Source organism: Gouania willdenowi, chromosome 10 (assembly GCF_900634775.1).
Source record: "Gouania willdenowi chromosome 10, fGouWil2.1, whole genome shotgun sequence".
NCBI classification, from domain to species: Eukaryota; Metazoa; Chordata; class Actinopteri; order Blenniiformes; family Gobiesocidae; genus Gouania; species Gouania willdenowi.
In genome coordinates, this window is record NC_041053.1 from 35,593,532 (window position 1) to 35,611,652 (window position 18,121).

At 34.0% G+C, this 18,121-nt stretch overlaps 1 protein-coding gene across 2 annotated transcripts; it reads right to left on the reverse strand.

The window, feature by feature from the left end:
- Positions 1–3,901: 3,901 nt before the first annotated feature.
- Positions 3,902–16,758, reverse strand: asb5a (ankyrin repeat and SOCS box containing 5a). Of its 2 annotated transcripts, XM_028460477.1 has the most exons (7): positions 16,391–16,757; positions 13,583–13,662; positions 8,337–8,444; positions 7,954–8,104; positions 7,054–7,188; positions 5,501–5,692; positions 3,904–4,513 (listed from the first exon to the last, which is right to left on the reverse strand). In XM_028460477.1, the coding sequence occupies exons 1-7, from the start codon at positions 16,608–16,610 to the stop codon at positions 4,386–4,388; spliced, it is 1,014 nt and encodes a 337-aa protein (XP_028316278.1). In that variant the 5' UTR covers positions 16,611–16,757; the 3' UTR covers positions 3,904–4,385. The 2 variants fall into 2 exon arrangements, with proteins under 2 accessions (XP_028316279.1, XP_028316278.1); XM_028460478.1 differs by lacking the exon at positions 8,337–8,444 and having other exon boundaries at positions 3,902–4,513; positions 16,391–16,758.
- Positions 16,759–18,121: the final 1,363 nt, after the last annotated feature.

Genomic DNA, 18,121 nt, shown 5'->3' on the forward strand with positions numbered 1-18,121 from the left:
ATGATGTTCATTGTTCTATGAATCTGTGATGACCACATTTATGTATTTATCTGATTAATATCCACTGTTATCCAGGAAGTTTGTTATATTATTTGCAACCATAGTATATAGTCATCTTAAATATGTAAATCTATGTTTTAATCAGAAATGAAATGAGTTAAAGGTGACCAAAAATTGTAAAAAACAAAACAAAAACACTGTAATTGATTCAAAGTTGCAAATTAGAGTGGACAAAAACAGACAGAAAAATGGTTCAAAGTGTCAATATCTGAACAATTTGTTTAAAATGGGCCAATAAAGGGCATGCCAAACTGTGAATGTGGTTAAATAGGGCAAAAAATAGAGCATGAAATATGGTGGAAAAGAGGTGAAAAAATGACAATAATGGGGTCAACATACGTGACTAAGCTGGGAAAAGAATAGAAAAAGGTTTATAAGTGACGAACATGCTTGAAAGTGGAAAAAAATGTGCAGAAAAAAGCATTGAAATTTGATAGAGAAAGGGCAGGAAAATGAGTAATTTGCAAAAATGGCATTAAAAGGAGCAAAAAAAAATGGCAAGAGAAAGTGATGAAAATAGGTTAAAATATGGCAAGTTTGGTGCAGTTTGCAGTAAAAGATTAAAAATATGCCAAAATGGTTCTCAAATTGTTTAGAAAATGTTCTCGGTTTCTTGAAGGCATCTGGAGAACCCCCTCCCAGTGTCTCCCAACCCCATATTGAGAACCATTGCTTTAGGTTATAAACTGAATTCTGATTAATAAATGTTTTAAAGAACAACTCAGCCTAAGTTATGCTATGGTGATTCATATCAAATCATACAATAGATTCATTTTCAACATTATTTATATATCTACACCTTTACCAAATAAGAAAAGACAAAATAGTAACTCTGGATTAAAACTCTGATCAGATGTAAAGACATGCAAGAGACCTTTACCATAATAGAAATGTTTTTAATTAAATTTTCATTTGAATTAAAATCTGTATTTTCTTCCAGAATACTCTTTTCATTGATTGAGTTATTTTACCAGGGATTTGAAACTTAAGGTTAACCACAGGTGCAGGAAAGTATATGATCTGTAGATGTTTCAGGAGGTGAAGTAGGAAGGTGTTATTGCACAATGTGATTTATTTTTAGGTTGACAAATCGTTATATCATGATTTTATTTGGTGTCAAAATCATTAATCATTAATACCTTCTGTAAGAAAATAATGTAGTGTGGATGAGCCGTGAAATAAGGATTGCTGAAGTCTTGTCAGAAGTCGCTTTTAATTGCTGGTTATAGAGCAGGACAATCGTACACAGTGTTGTTACACACACCATCCACACTGTCAGACATTAACTAACTTCTCCTCCCGCCAACACTTATCTAAATCTCGTTCTACTCCCGCTCGCCACGAACGAACGCGAGAGTGAGGACACAACAAAAGGAAACGTCACAATCACATACATCAACCCAGGGCGGCAAACACACACGGGAAACACCCAACGTGGCAACCCAGACGTGGCAACACAGAACAACACCAAGGCTGGATTCACCGGCATCACAATAATTCTACATTTTGAAAGCGATAGGGAGCCATTGAAAAAGAGTCAGAGAGCCACATGAGGCTCCAGAGCCACAGGTTGCAGACCTCTGGTCTATGGAAAGCTGTCTGTCTACTCATGCACTAGTAAATGCACAGGCACTTTAGATTTAAGCCCTAGTAGAGCTTAACTCTGGTTGATATCACTAATTACAAATGTATTCTCTAACGGCCTTCTATATTAGTCTACTAGTAGTACTAGTAAACCAAATGATTCACTGGTAGTACTAGTAGCACTAATGCTAATGAAATATAGGAGGGATTAAAATTAATAACACAAATTCAGCTCCCTGATTGGTTGTGATGATTAGAAAAGAGTAACCATGTGGAAAAACTACATCACATTGTTGTGTTGTGCAAAAGTTGGTTTGATTTAATTTGTTATGGAGGTGAAATGACACGGGTACAAGTGATGATTCTGCTTTTGTAAACACTAAACAATTTAAAAAATTACATTCAAAAAATTAAATAACAAACACATCACGAATGAGCTCAACAACCATATCATACAGTAACAGATCCCATGAACTAGTGATGAATATCTCCCAGTGGGACTCGGCTTTTTAAATCTACTTTGGATCATTTTCCTCAATCAGCATTGTGCCTGTAACGAGACGTGTCCCTGGGGAATTGTTAATGTTGTTATCTGAACACATTGTACACATTGTTCCTGTGTAGGTGGAATAATTACTTTATGGTAATTTGATTATCTCAACAATGAAAAAAACAAAAGAACAATGGCTTAGTTTTACATGTTGGTTGTTCTTTGATAGTGCTGTAATCACATGGCAGCTGAATAAAAGACATCATTGTGGACAACGCCCTTACTAAAATAACTTTTGTTTATATCTATATATATCTATATATATATATATATATTATAATTCTGTCTTTCTGTTTGTATATAGATGTGACTAGCTGTACTAAAAAACAGAAATGTATATAATAATAATAATAATAATAATAATAATAGTAACCATTACTATTATTAGTAGTAATAGTAGAAGTACTGTGCACGGTGAGTAATTTATCATTATTTGAGACTATTAGCGCTGTTCTGTGCCTGGTTTTTGGTCTCCATGACAACAACAACCCAATACTTCCTGGTTCTGGTTCCATAGCAACATCCTTTGAAAAGCGATTGGCTGCACTCTGCATAACCCACGTGGGAAAACTTGAGCAAATACTAGAAAAAGTCAGATTTTGCAGCTGATTCTGCTTCATTATCTATAAATCTATTTATGTTTCTACATACCCTAATTTATTAATTAATCTCCTTGTTTGAGACACCAACCATTGAGCTTTAATCACCATGAACAGCCAACAGTTTTCATTTATCAGGTGGATTTTGTGGATTAAAGGATTACTTGTTACATGTTTAAAGGTAAAACAATATGTTCACTTTAATTTAACAAATAGCACCTGGAAATGTTGATTTATATTTGTATAATTGTTAATTATATCTTCACTTCCTGCCCTTTGGAATTAAATTAGGGTAAAAAAAAAAAAAAAAAAAGTTAATATGTGTAAAAGCTTTCCAGCCTACTCATATTTTCCAGTATCTTTCGCCTTCACAGTTGTCGGTTCATCTCGGTAATCCAAGTTTAAACAGGTTCTCTATACTTCAGTTGTTTGACTTTTCAATTGCACCACTGCAACAAATCAGTGGTGATATCACAGCGTGTTATTCACATTCACATAGAAGATTGTGCAATGCTTTGGGTTTCTTAAAACATCCCATGGCGTGAAATGGATTAAATAGAAAAAAGAAGAAAAAAAATGACAAAATCATGAATTCCAATTGATGTGTCTTGGATTAACATAAATTTAATGTAAGTGAATTGCTCTCTGATAGCCAGCAGCATGTTCTTAACACAGAGAAACAAAAAAAAAGGCAGTCATCAAAAATATGTATTTTTATCTGTGATTAATCAAAAGGACACAAAGCCCACATCACATCTTGCATCATATTCGTCAAATGAAACACATTCATATAATACACATATAATATCCTCACAATAATGGCTCTGCTTTAACCTTCCTATTATCCTCAAATATTAGTAACACATTATTATTATTATTATTATTGAATACATAAATAACCTCTTGGTAATGAAACTTCTACCTGTTCTCTAGCACCACCATCAGACATACTTTTTACATTAGAATTAATTTATCTTGAATAGTTTTTATCCAAATCTTCATCTTAATCCAAATAGTTTTTTTAATTTGGGGTGCACATTCATGACTTTCACAGAATAAACCATATTGATTGACCCCCCCCCCCCCCCCCCCCCCCGTAAATATATGTATATTAACCTTTTTTCTTTTATGTAACATGAGTCTTCCTCAACACAATCCTCTGTCTCACACACATTTCCTTCTATGTCACTTTCACTGTGAAAGAGCTGTTCCAAAACCTCATTAATAGTAAACCTTTTCGAGAGAGAGAGAGAGCGAGAGAGAGCATGCATATTTCAACACACACAGAGCATATTGAGAAATTATTTGGATAAAGCAAAAACAGCTTGAGGTCAAATTGACCCCAGAGGAACACCAATGTGTTTAACACATTGAAAAAATATCATCATGATAATTTTATGCCTAATCGATTGGAAGTATCAAATTAGGAAAAGTCATGAAATATGAAGTAAAAAACAAAGAAGTCAACTGTTATTTTTTTTAATTGATTAACATTGAATCTGGTCAAATTGACCCCAAGGTTAATAGGAGGGTTAATACAGCAGTGACTGAAAGTAAAGTTTGTGGAGGTGATTATTTATTTATTCTGCCAGTCATTGGTACTGCAGGTAGCGCTTCAGTGTGTTTGGCAGAGGAAGGTGAGAGAGAAGGTGGAGTCTGTCACGACCAACACACGTTCTGATGCACTGACGGCATGACTGGCTCAGTAGTCGTGGTGTAGCTAGAAAAAAAAAAATCACAGTCTGTCAACTCACAATCCTACGGAACAGAATTAGAGCCAATTTTGATGGAGTGAATTATTTTGGACAAATCAAGAATACAGCTGAAATGTCAAAAATAAATTTGACATGTCAAGATTAAAAAGTTGAAATTTCAAGAATAAAGTAAAAATTTTGTAAAAAAAAAAAAAAATCAAATGTTTAGATGAAAGTTGAAATTTTGAGAAGAAAATTAAAATGTCGAGACTAAAGTCGAAATGTCGAGAATAAAGTTTAAATGTCGAGATTAAAATCAAAATGTCTAGAATGAAATCGAAATGTTGAGATCAAAGTTAAAAAGTCGAGAATAAAGTTCAAATTTTGAGAATACAGTTGAAATGTTGAGATTAAAGTTACATTTTGAGAATAAAGTTGAAATGTCGAGATTGAATTCAAAATTTTGAGAATAAAGCAAAATGTCGAGATTAAAGTCAAAATGTCGAGAATAAAGTTTAAATGTCGAGATTAAAGTCAAAATGTCTAGAATATAATCGAAATGTCGAGACTAAAGCTGAAATTTTGAGAATAAATCAAAATCTTGAGATTGAATTAAAAATTTTGAGAATAAAGCAAAATGTCGAGATTAAAGTCGAAATGTCGAGAATAAAGTTAACATGTTGAGATTGAAGTCAAAATGTCGAGATTGAATTCAACATTTTTAAAAATAAAGTTGAAATTTTGACAATATAGTCGAAATGTTGAAATTAAATTTGAAAAACGTGATCGGAGTCGAAATTTCAAAAATGATCTCAAAATACAATCTTGTGATAAAAGCCAAAGGTTTGCTCATGAAGTCAAATCTACGGAAACCTTTCGACTTTAATCTTGACATTTAGACTTTATTCTTGATTCGTCCAAAATTATTTTCTCCATCAAAAATGGCCCTACTCTGCTTCTGTACAATCCTAACATGGATATACAGTAATTTATTAGAAATCATCTTATTTTACCTTCGTAGAGTAATAGAAATCCCTCTGTTGAGCTGCTGGGTGGAGCTACATCTACTGGCCTCAGAAACTCCACATTCCTGGCATTAATGTCGGCCCCAAAGTCCAGCAGGAGCTTCACTATAGCCGTGCAGTCTTTTTCTGCAGCTGCATGTAGCGGCGAATCCAGGGATTTACCTTTTTGTACATTTGCTCCTGTGAAATGAACATATTTATTTTCAGTATTCAATAATATCATTAAAATATATATATATATATATATACTGTATATATATAGTATATCTTACTACATTTTTACAGTCATTAGATTATTCGAAAGGACTGGAGATTGTTTACACATTTGGCTTCTAAACAGATATAAATCCCATATGGGCTAATATTGCAGCTTATTCAAATCTACTGTAAAAAATATCTCATTCATTTCTGTGAAAGACTCAGTATTTAGAATGTTTTTTCAAAACTATGGAGCTAGTCTTAGTACAGAAATGGGCAACTTTTATGACAGCGAGGGCCGCAAAAGTGCGATTGTGTGATCCAACAAGGGCCACATTATCAACATTCATGTCAGTATTTATATAATATTGACTATTCTGAGCATTATGCAGATGAGAACACAGTTTTTTTTCTGCATTTTTGTTGTCATTTCTTATATTTTCCTGTCATTTTTGTATATTCTTGTCCTTGTTTTGCATATTTTCCCCACATCATTTTGTGTATTTTGTGTATGATTTTGTGTATTTTTCTGTAATGTCGTCATGTATTTTTATTGCAGTTATGTGTGGTATTGAAGTTATTTTTATGTTTTGTTTATTTTTTCTCATCATTTTGTGCATTTCTAATTGGCATTTTGTGCATTGCCAATTCTTTTTTGGTGTTTGGAGTTATTTTGGTTTTGTTGCCATTTTTGTATCATTTTGTGTATTTTTGTTGTTGTTTTGTATCTTTTTGGAGTCATTTTGTACATTTTTAATATTTTTTTTGTGTTTTTAGAGTCATTTTGTGTACATGATGTGTATTTTCTCATATTGTCTTATTATTGCAGCTGTGTGTTATTGGAGTCACTTTATTTTGTGTATTTTTTTTCATTTGATATATTTTTCTGTCGTACGTTTTTTACAATAATTTTCTGTATTTTTGCTGTTATTTTGTGTAATTTTCTGTAATGTGTGGTTTTGGAATACATTTTGTGTATTTATAGTGTAGATTTGTGTGTTTTTAGAGTCATTTTGTGTATTTCTGTTTACATGATGCGTATTTTCTCATCATTTGTGCTTTAAACTACTTAAATGTATTTTTAATGTAGCTTTGCATGTTATTTGCATTTTTGTTGTCATTCAGGATTATTTTTTTGTCACTTTGAATAGTTTTGAAGTCAGTTTGTGCAGTTACTTTGAAGGTTGCACAGAATTAGTTTGAGGGCCGCATGTGGCCCCCAGTTGCCCATATCTGCCTTTGTAGAAATATTAATGAAGAAGTGTATTTTTTAGCTGTTTATGATTACGTGTCTGCGCGCTCTTGTGTGAATCGCAGTGTCTCCTGAGAAGTAATGAGCTCACCTTCCCTCAGGAGTTTCCTGGCACACTGCAGCTCCTGGCAGACGCAGGCTGTGTAGAGCGCTGTGCCCAGGTGAGGAATGTCCATGTCCACATCTGCCCCCCAGGTCACCAGAGCCTCCACACAACCGTAATGCCCTGGAAGTAATGAGGCGTGCAGACAGTAATCAGTATGTGATGATTGGAGATAATTCTGCAAGCTGTCTGCGTGGCTCATGTTGGGATTTATGAGCAGCTTTGCTAGAAAATGTTTTAATGGCCCAGTTAGACACACAGCTATAAACAAGAGAGTTTGAAATCTGAGTTTAGGGTATATCTTTCTTTTCCTTTCTTTCTTTCTTTCTTTCTTGCTTTCTGTCTTGCTTTTTTTCTTTCTTTCTTTCTTTCTTTCGTTCTTTCTTTCTTTCTTTCTTTCATCACTAGTTTGGTTAATTGTAATTATTTACCTTTTTAGATATCCAATGCAATTTATTTCAAAAAAATATAGTCACTAATTGTTTTTTCTTCTTCTCTTTTTCTTCTTTTTTCTTTCTTTCTATTTTTTTTCCCTCTCATTTGGTTGTTTGTAATTCCTTACCTTTTTAGATATATAATGACATTAATTAAAAGTAAATTGAATTTGATAAATGTCATTTTGATTAAAAAAAATTCTCTCTTTTTCTCTCTTTCTATATTGTTTCTCTTTCATTTGGTAATTTGTAATTCTTTACCTTTTTAGATATCTAATTTAATTTATCTAAAAAGTTTGAATTTGATAAAGAATGTCATATGGTTATGAGCTTTTTTCTTTTAGTTTTTTTCTTTTTTTTGTATCTTTTCTTCCACTTTTCCCCCTTTCTTTCTTTCTTTCTTTCTTTCTTTCTTTCTTTCTTTCTTTCTTTCCCCGAATGTGTAGTTCTTTACCTTTGCTGGTGGCTTCATGAATCGGTGACGGCTGATAGACGAGTCTCTGAGGTTTTGCTCCGTTCTCCAGAAGGATTTCAGTGCATGCCACACTTCCCACTGTACATGCATTGAACAGAGCAGTGACTCCATCAATTGTCGATGCATTGACCTGTGAACACATTTTATTTTAGCTCTTGTTTAACAATGCGTGTTGACTAATAGCTACCTGAGGGTAGATCACAATAGGAACAACAGTTTAATAGCCCTACAGAGACCGCTGATGGAGAGCCACGCAGCACTCGTTTGTTAGCGAGAGTTTTCCACCCATGAAGAGAAACTTCCATCTGACCTTTGCTGTACCAACAACATTAAAAAGTCATCAGGCCAGAATGTTAACTTACATTTGCTCCTGCATCAATGAGAGCTCGGGCACATGCTACGTGGTCTCCCAGGCATGCCTCGTGAAGGGGTGTGACGTGGTCTATGGTCAGAACGTTCACATTATGACCCTGAAGAGAAAAGTACTGGGTAAGAAACAAGATTCTTACCAGCATCTCAGGGAGAATCAAGGCAACCAAACCCTATAGGTCTGCAAAACAAAATCATCCAAAATATCATCAAAGCTTCACTTTTCCTCGTTTTTGTATAATTATCATTATTTTAGTCAGACACAATGGGCCTGTACTACGAAGCTGGATAAGTATTTCGCCATTTGTCTCCGTTAGCGAGCTACACCTAAACAAACAGTCTCTGTCAGACAACCCCTGTACTACAAAGCAGGATATAAACACGTTCACTTAAGTGAGTTGATTTCAGCTTGGCTTTGTGCGTGCTTCTGTGACAGGGGCGGAGATTGTAGCGTCAGACCAATCAAACAATCACAGACAAACTGTGCAGAGCAGGGGTCACCAACCTTTCTGAAACTACGAGCTGGGATGATAAACGGACAGCGGTGTGATCAGCTTCACTTTTATTACATCCCACATGTGTTTCTATTCATGTCGTCCTCCTCAATGTATCACACACACACTGGGATGAGAGCACATTGTTTCTGAGTATGTTCCTGCTGATGCTGTCAGTGTTACTATAGCGTATGAATGAATGAATTAATTAATTAATTTGTTTGCAATACGAATCTACAGCTTTTCTAAAGGATGTCATTGGTAAATGAAAGGATTGCATTGATTCATTAATAATCTTTATTTCCTAAACAATGGGCAGCTCATTTTCCAAGAGACCTGATTGGTCAGGAGGCGGGACTTTCATAGTCGTTCAGATCTTGTCCAGAACAAAACCTGGTCCTGACCTGCTTAGGTGTTCAGCCAAAGTTACACCAGAAGAATGCGTATGAATGAATAACTAATAAAGATTCTTGTGTATGTTTCAAACTTTGCCAAGCTACAGTACATACCACCCAGATACTTTAAAGAATGGGATAACTTGATGAGAAATGTATCTGGGATGGCAAAAAACCATGGGTGAAATTTAAAAATGTAAAACTGCCACAATCAGGGGGAAGATTAGCATTAACAGATCTAGAGACATATTTCAAAGTAGCCCAGGTGAAGTCAATAGAAACTTGGATAAGTGAATCTCATAATCGAAGATGGAAAGAAAAGGAACATACTGTAAAAAAGAAATATAAGTATGCAATTTACCCAAAAGTATTTTGACCCTCTGAGACATTGACTTATCAAAAACAACCCCAAGGTTTCTGAATAACTACTGAATAGAAAACTCCATTAAGGTGCGGAAAAGAATTATTAGATGCATGAAGATAAAAGACGAAGATCCTGAATATAAAGCAAACAGATCAACTATTCAATAATTGAACAGAAAAGGGACTCACTCATAAGATTCCATCAACTGTTTAAAAATGGTCAAATGGAATCTTTTTGAAAACATTTCCAAACAAGTCAGAAGTTATTTGATTAGTAAAATGAGAAAGATTTTATATGACCCAAACCCCTGCCCTGATAACTGACAGTATATGGTAAATAATTGTAATAAGAAACTATAAAATGCTATGAGTCAGTTTTACCAAATTCTATTGCAACAAAAAGAGAGCGTTAAGGTAAAATGGGAAAAAGAGCTTTGTATACAAATAACTGCAAGTGAGTGGGAACAGATTTGTGCTGGAGTCCATAAAACTATGGGTTCTTTATTTTGAAGAGAGTTTACTTGGGAAATAATTATGACATACTTCTTGACTCCAGAAAGTATGAGGAAATATACAGGGACAAACTGCAAATGCTGGAGGAATTGTGGAGAGGAAAATGCTAATTATACACATATATTATATACCTGTGAAATAATACAACCTCACTGGAAATACGTATTTTAAATTGTTGAAGCGACACTTGGAAAAAAAAACTTGATTTAAAATCAGAAAATATTACATCAGAAAAAATCCCAATTAATATAGATTCACATTTTACAAATTCTTAGAGTTACAGCTTTAAAGATCATAACAAAGTGGGGAAAAAACATTAATACGATACAAGAAGTAAAACTGAATGAGAAGAGGAACATGGGTCATGAGTTTGACGAAAAATGGTTTATAAAAGAAATAGACAGCACATGAATATTGTGAATTGGCGTTGACAATGCAGTGGCTGTTGATTATGTGTATTTTGAGAGATGTTTTTGTTAAGGGGGTTCACTGGATGGGGGTGGGAGTGTGTTTTGGAGTGCGGGTGAGGGATGATTGATGCAGATAGGCCCGGGGCTACAGTCCGGCGTGGCGTGTTTGCATGCATGGGTCTCATGTGTGTTCATTGGCGTGCACTGTCCCAACCAGATAAACAGATATGGTGTTCATTTGGATCTTGTTGGGTTCTTTCTTTCTTACTATGAACTTTATATTTTGTTGAGAGCTTTGAGATGACTTTGTTGTATTTTGCGCTATATAAATAAAGTTGAATTGAATTGCTGCAAAATCGACACTGACTGTTGTGATTGACATTGGGGCCATTTGTGTCATTTATGTCATTTTAAGAAGGTGGGTGTGAACATTTGTACACAGGAAGGACTAAACTAAAACTCAGACCTTGGAGTCGCTGTTAGCGTACCAATAAACGGGAAGAGATTTGTCGCTTTTATGATAAGTGCTGACTAGGCCACTGGGAGTGAGGCCCAAGGCCAAGACAGTCTGACTTGATAATAATGTATCATGTTTTTCTGCAGTCAGTGCCTTCTCCTCATCCTTCTCTCTCTGCTCTGTTTCAGGTGTCGTGAAGCTGATGATGGCAGTTCCTGATCTGTGGGTCACGGCTCAACTAGTCTGAGACACTCTGATGTTCTATCTCTTTATGCTGTTCTGTTGGTCCTTCTGTCCACTAACCCCAACCAGTCGACGCAGATGGCTGCCACCTCTGAACCTGGTTCTCACGGAGATTTCTTTCTGTTAAAAGGGAGTTGTTTCTTCCCACTGTCGCTAAATGCTTGTTCGTGTGGATCTTGTTGGGTTTTTTCTTTCTTATGATGAATTTTATATTTTGATAAGTGCATTGAGATGACTTTGTTGTAATTTGCACTATACAAATCAAGTTGAGTTGAAATTAATTTAATTTTCCTCCTTGTTAGTTTATTTTATGACTATTTTTGGTTGTTGTTGTTTCTTTTGTAATTTTGTGTGTTTCTGTACACTAATTATGGTGTGTTTGTATTTGTTTTGGATTCTAAAGTTTAAAAAAAAGTTGTAATATTTTCAAAAGCCAATGGAAAGTCTTACTCTGCTTTTCCCCACCCCCTTTATTAGCATATAAGACTTATGTAGTACTATAGTGAACATTCTCAGCCCACTAGCAGTACTAGTGTTACTCCATGTGCATGTAGTGATATTAAATTTATGCTCAAATGGCTTTCCATACAGCACTCCCAACATTCACTTTGACGTTAGGGATTAAAAAAGTTAATTAATATGTCAATCTAAATGAAGACCAGTTAAAAAGATGACATGCCACAAGCTAAAATATAATAATCACTGCAATGTAATGTAATGAGATTTGGCTACTGCAACATTGTGGGCATTGATGCATGGATAAAGAAATGTCTTAGACAAGTTTCATCATTTAAATAATTCTAAAGCCTTTTTGCAGGTTCTGTTATTTATGCTGTATTTAAAATATGATGTTATGATCTTGTATATATATTTAAAGGTGTTAGAAGTGCAGAATTATTATTGTTCATAGTCAGAGCATCTCCAAACCTGCAGCTGCATCCTGCTGTGGAGTGTTAGTGTGTATTTATTGGAAAAAAAAAAAAAAAAAAAAAGCTTTAAGGAAGGAGACGGGGTCACAGGCAGCCCTGGATTATTCCTGTAGCTGGAGAGCGAATGTTGGTCAGTGTGAATTGATCCCATAGATGAGCTGCTGTGGCTCAAATTGCAGAGAAGATAAGGCTGGTCCTGATAGAAATGTCAGAATCCCCTCTGCAGACATCCTGTCTGAATACTGCAGAACACTGCCTGAGTCACCAGAAAGGTGACTCAGTAAGTATTAGACCAGTCTAAAGGCTCATCATAATGTGTTGTATGTACACTTTAAATTAAAAAGGTAAACACACTAACTATTAGTTTATTTATATTTTTGTTGTCATTTCTTATATTTTCCTTTCATTTTTGTATATCCTTGTCCTTGTTTTGTTTGTTTTTCCTAATCATTTTGTGTATTTTTCTTATGATTTTGTGTATTTTCCTGTAATATATGTTTTTTGGCATCATATTGTGTTATTTTACTGTAGTTTTTGTGTGTTACTGGAGTCATTGTGTATGTTTTTTGAGTCATTTTAATGTTTTTTTTTTTTTTTTTTTTCTCATTTTAAGCCTTTTTACTTGGCATTTTGTGCATTTTTTTCTGACATTTTGTGTGTTTGGAGTGATTTTCAGTATGTTTGTTATGATTTTGTGTATTTTTCTGTAATGTATGTTTTTTGGCATCATATTGTGTTATTTTACTGCAGATTTTGTGTGTTACTGGAGTCATTGTTTGTGTTTTTGGAGTCATTTTATTGTTTTTTCTTATTTTATGCATTTTGTGCATTTTTCTGACATTATGTGTGTGTTTGGAGTCATTTTAGTTTTGTAAGTTCCCATTAGTTTTTTGTTTTTTTGCAGAAAATACTGCAAACGCTATTAGTTTGCCTTGATTTGCTTAAATTCAAGACAATTTTGATTATTGTTGTCATTTATATTCACATATTTAGATGAACCTGTTGATTCAAGTATTTTAATAATAATAAAATAACCCTTACAACGCTTAAATGTTGTATTACTTCTGCCCTTTATTCTGATGTCTACAAATGTCTCTTATTTGCTTTATATTCCTATTTCCGTTCTCCTCAGGAAATGCATCCTTTGTAGTGACAGAAATGTTGTTTCTTTAAAAAAAAGAAAATATTCCTTGATGTTGTCGAAATCTATGAATTGACTTAATGGAGGAACATATTTGCTGCAAACAGATATCGCGTATGAGGGATAGTTTTGTATTTTTGTCTCCCAAATATGTCCCATTTTCAAACAAATGTAAGGTTGGGAAAAATGACATCAAGTTCAAGAGGCCTGAACATTTATTAGCATAAATATGGTTAGAACAAAGTATGGGATGGAGATTATTACCCACCTAATACAGGACTATGTTTTCCTCACCTGTAAAATGAGGGTCCTTAAGGCCAGGAGGCGACCCTGACAGGCAGCGTCATGGAGGGGGGAACGGTCCGCCCAGGATCCTGTGATAGGGATGAGAATGAAATACTTTCATTTTTGTCAGTGTGACTGTGATAACTGATGAAAATATTGAGTTCAAACCCATTTGTTGGTACATCATTTTATTTTTTAGCAGACAAAATGTATCTATAATGTTATTATTGCAATAAAAGACCTATTTACTTTTAAGATATAACTTTACAGTGGAATTTTTTTAATTTTTGTACAAAAATGTACATAATTAACCCATGCCCCTCCTTTGATATCCTGATCAATGTGTGTTTTCCAGATGACGTTATTTATAATTTCCATTTCTTAATCAATCATGTGACCAAAAATTAAGAAAATAACTACAATAAACTTATTTTCACAACACATAATAATTCCAGTATTTTTTTTTTTTCTTTTCTTTTTAGAATAATATGTTAAGGTTTATTCAGACATATAATTAAAGAAGACGACAAAAAGAACTTGCTGGAATTACTACACGAAAGTCAAAGAAAAGTCAAAGTGATCAGCAGACGCCTCTGAAGAAGACTGGCAGTTGACAGTAAAAACATGTCAGTAGATTGAAGTACATTTCCTGAAAAACCTTTGTCTGAATAAATGAAGACTTAACATATAATTAAAAAAAAGACAAAAAAAATTTGCAGGAATTATTACACGGAAGTCAAGGAAACATCAAAGTGATCAGCAGACGCCTCTGAAAAAGACTGGCAGTTGACAGTCAAAACATGTCATGACATTAAAGTACATTTCCTGATATTTTTTGTCTGAATAAATTAAACCTTAACATATTATTCAAGAAGACGACAAAAATAACTTGCTGGAATTGCTACACGGAAGTCAAGGAAACATCAAAGCGATCAGCAGAAGCCTCTGAAGAAGACTGGCAGTCAAAACATGTCATGACATCAAAGTAAATTCTCTAAAAAAAAATGTTGTCTGAATAAATGAAATCTCAACACATCACACACTCATTTCATATAACAACACATCACTGATGGAATGAATGAGAAATGGAGGAAAAAGTCACACCTGAGTCAATGTCCAGAATTACAGCTGAAGCATTCCACACATTACTATCATCATTATCTTCTCTTTCCATTCTGATAACAATGATAATGAAATAATAACCGATGTTACTCGTTCGAGAAAACCTTAGCTGTTTTATTCTTGTAGCCTAATCCCTTTGACTGTCATTCATTTGATATAAGGAGCTGGCTATAGACAATAAACTGATTTCCCTTTGATCTTTTAGCTCATTAGTATTCCAGGGAATGGATACACTTTAAATTAAACATCCCTTTGAATCATGGCGTGAGATTTCAGTGTTGTTGTGTGCGGCTCTTCCCTTAGTTTGTGAAGCGCCTGTTCCTCAGAATATGGTGACTGTGTGAGAGACTGCACTGCATAGCTGGGAATGGAAACTAGGGCAGGATACAGGTTGGGGAGGGGGATATCATGACTGCGTTCTATTAATACATCAAATGAAAGGAGCTGCCAGGCCAACAGTGTCTTCTTTTAAAAGTCGAATGTAGAGTTAAGGATTGATAAGTACTTACAAATCCAAAATAATCCCAAAATCATTCATGTCGACACTATTATAGCTCATTTATAAACACAAGAAAGTGTGTTAGTGAGGCAGAGGTGTAAAGAATACTAATGTATTTTACTCAAGTACAAGTACAAATCAGTCGTACATGAAATACTCAAGTACAATTTAAAAAAATAATACTCAAAGTCAAAGCCAATGAATTCAATTCAAAATAAAACAAATTCTCAGGCTCTAAGTATAGCTACATTTATAAGCTCTAAAACAGAGAAAATAACCAGCATTCAATGCTGTTTTGGCAGAGTGTATTACGTTTGAATCTGGTTATAATTTAATTGTTGTTTGGCTATTTCATTGTTTGCAGTTTCACAATAATATTTTACTCAGTAACTGTTAGATGTATAAATTTAATTAATTACTTTAATTCTTTTAAAACGTACTTGAGCACAATATTACTGATTTGCGAATATTGTCAAAAAAGTACAAGTACCCATAAAATCAACTAAATTACAGTAACGTGAGTACTTGTCATATGCGGGGTTTGAAATTCTTGCCATGTGGGACAAAAGAAAAAAATAGAATTAAATATATAGACCATCTCGAAATTCACGCCAACCACAATTTGCGTCGACATGCAGTTTAATGTTGTAAATTAACTATAAAACCCGGCCAGCGGCCGCTTTCTGCTTCATTTTTGCTGCAGTACTATACATGAACTGCTGAGTGCAGCGTTGCTTTACCATTTACATTGTGAAGAATTGCACAACAGAAGAAAAACCAACCTAAAGTCTCAAAAGTTTGGGACCATTTTACTGAAAACTTATACTAGTATTTCTATCAGAACAACAAATGAATTCATATATATTTTGTAGAGTCACTGTGTTTATGGCACAACATTTTTGTATATTATGTACATTATATTAAGAAACGTATGATACTTGTAATCTGTTACTTTCACCTCTGGAGTGAGGAATGCTTTGATTATATGGAATAAAGACATATGCATATATATTTATAAGCCTACATGCTTTTGTACAGCTGAGGTCAAATTATTAGTGTTGTTGTAGCACCATTATTTCATTTCTGCGTATTACAGAGTTGACCTCAAAACGACACAGCAGCCAATGACCAAATAAACAAAGAAAAACAACCTTGCAAACTTTCTAAAAATGGAGTTTGGTCTTTGGTTTACCCACCGTGCTGTTGACCGTAATCATAAAACTCTGCCGATATCCTCGCCGCCTCTTTTCGGTTCCCCCTGACGATGTAAAAGTACGTCAGCAAGTTGAGAGAAATCTTAACAAAGAGCTTAAAGCAGAACAGAGCCAAGATGCTGAGGTAAACATTGGACAGCTGGACGGCGAAGGGCTTGTTGTTGGTGAGTTCCTCGGCTGCCTCTGACATTTCCTCTGACATGTTTGCAGAACAGCTTTGGTTTGAGGTGAGGGGCAGGATCGGATGTCACCACAAATACATAAAACACTAGCCTACTTTTTCCCTCCCAAGTACGGTATATATGAGGAGAGCGAGAGCAGCAGGTCCTGTAACAGAGAGCAGCTCAGATAGAAATGCTCTGCAGCTGCTGCTGTGGATGGAATATGTTATTGTTCCATGTGGTGGATGGTCATTGTGGTCACAAATATATCACAAAACCTGTATTTTATTCCTCAGTTACAAAGGGGACTGAATGTATGAAAAGTAATATAATTATCATTATGATTGCAGAGGTGAAAGTAACAGATTACAAGTACTCACGTTACTGTAACTGAGTTGCTTTTATGGGTATTTGTATTCTTTTTTGAGTATATTTTTAAATCAGGATTTTAACTTGTACTTAAGTACGTTTTAAAAGGAGTAAAGTCATTTGTTACATTTCTACACCCAACTGTTACTGAGTAAATTATTATTTTTTTAGTTTTAAAATGATTAACGGACATTGTGAAACTACAAAAATGAAATTTCCAGACAATAATCAAATGCATCACATCATATACCACCATTAAATGTAATGCACCGCAACCAAAACAGCATTGAATGGAGGTAATTTTCTCAGTTTTAGAGTTAATAAATGTAACTATACTTAGAGCCTGATCATTTTTTATTTATTTTTTTTGCATTGAATTCATTTATGTTACTTTATTTAAAAAATTATTTTATTTTATATGGAGGCCTTTGTGAAAAATAAATTAGGTTTCAAGAGTGCAGTATTTAAGTTTATACATGAGATGTTTACTGTATGCAAGGGAACCGTAGCAAAATTTATGACCAAAAAAAAAAAAACATGGGGTGAAATATTATTTTGAGTACTATTTAATTGAGCCACTTTTTTTACTTGTACTTGAGTATTTTATCTTCGACTTCCTTGTACTTGATTACAATTTAAATCAAGTAACAGTGCTTCTATTTGAGTAGGATATATCAGTAATCTTTACACCTCTGCATAATAGTACATTAAACTGCAATATACAAGAGAGAAATTAACAAGAAAAGCTATTTATTTATCTATTTATTGTTTATTCCTTCATTCTTTTTATTTATTTTTATAGACACATTTCCAGTACAAAAAAATATTGGCCTGTTGTCACCAACAATAAGAAAAAGGTGGTTTTGAAGTGCTTTTATTTTGAAAGGAACTTATGAATGCATCATAGGGTTCTCTTTCCACAACCGTCTCGGAAGGGCAATAAACTGTTATTTTGTTTTTCAAAACAAAATCATTATTTACCTACTACAAGGTAAACTGAAAGAAAACAAAAAAAAATGATAATAAAATGTAATAATATATTTTAATTTATGTAACACGGACAAACAGTAACATTGATTCTGTAAAATTTAATCATACAGGTCCCCGATGCACTGCAATAAGTGCTAATAGCAAATTGTTAATAATAATAATAATAATAATAATAATAATAATAATAATAATA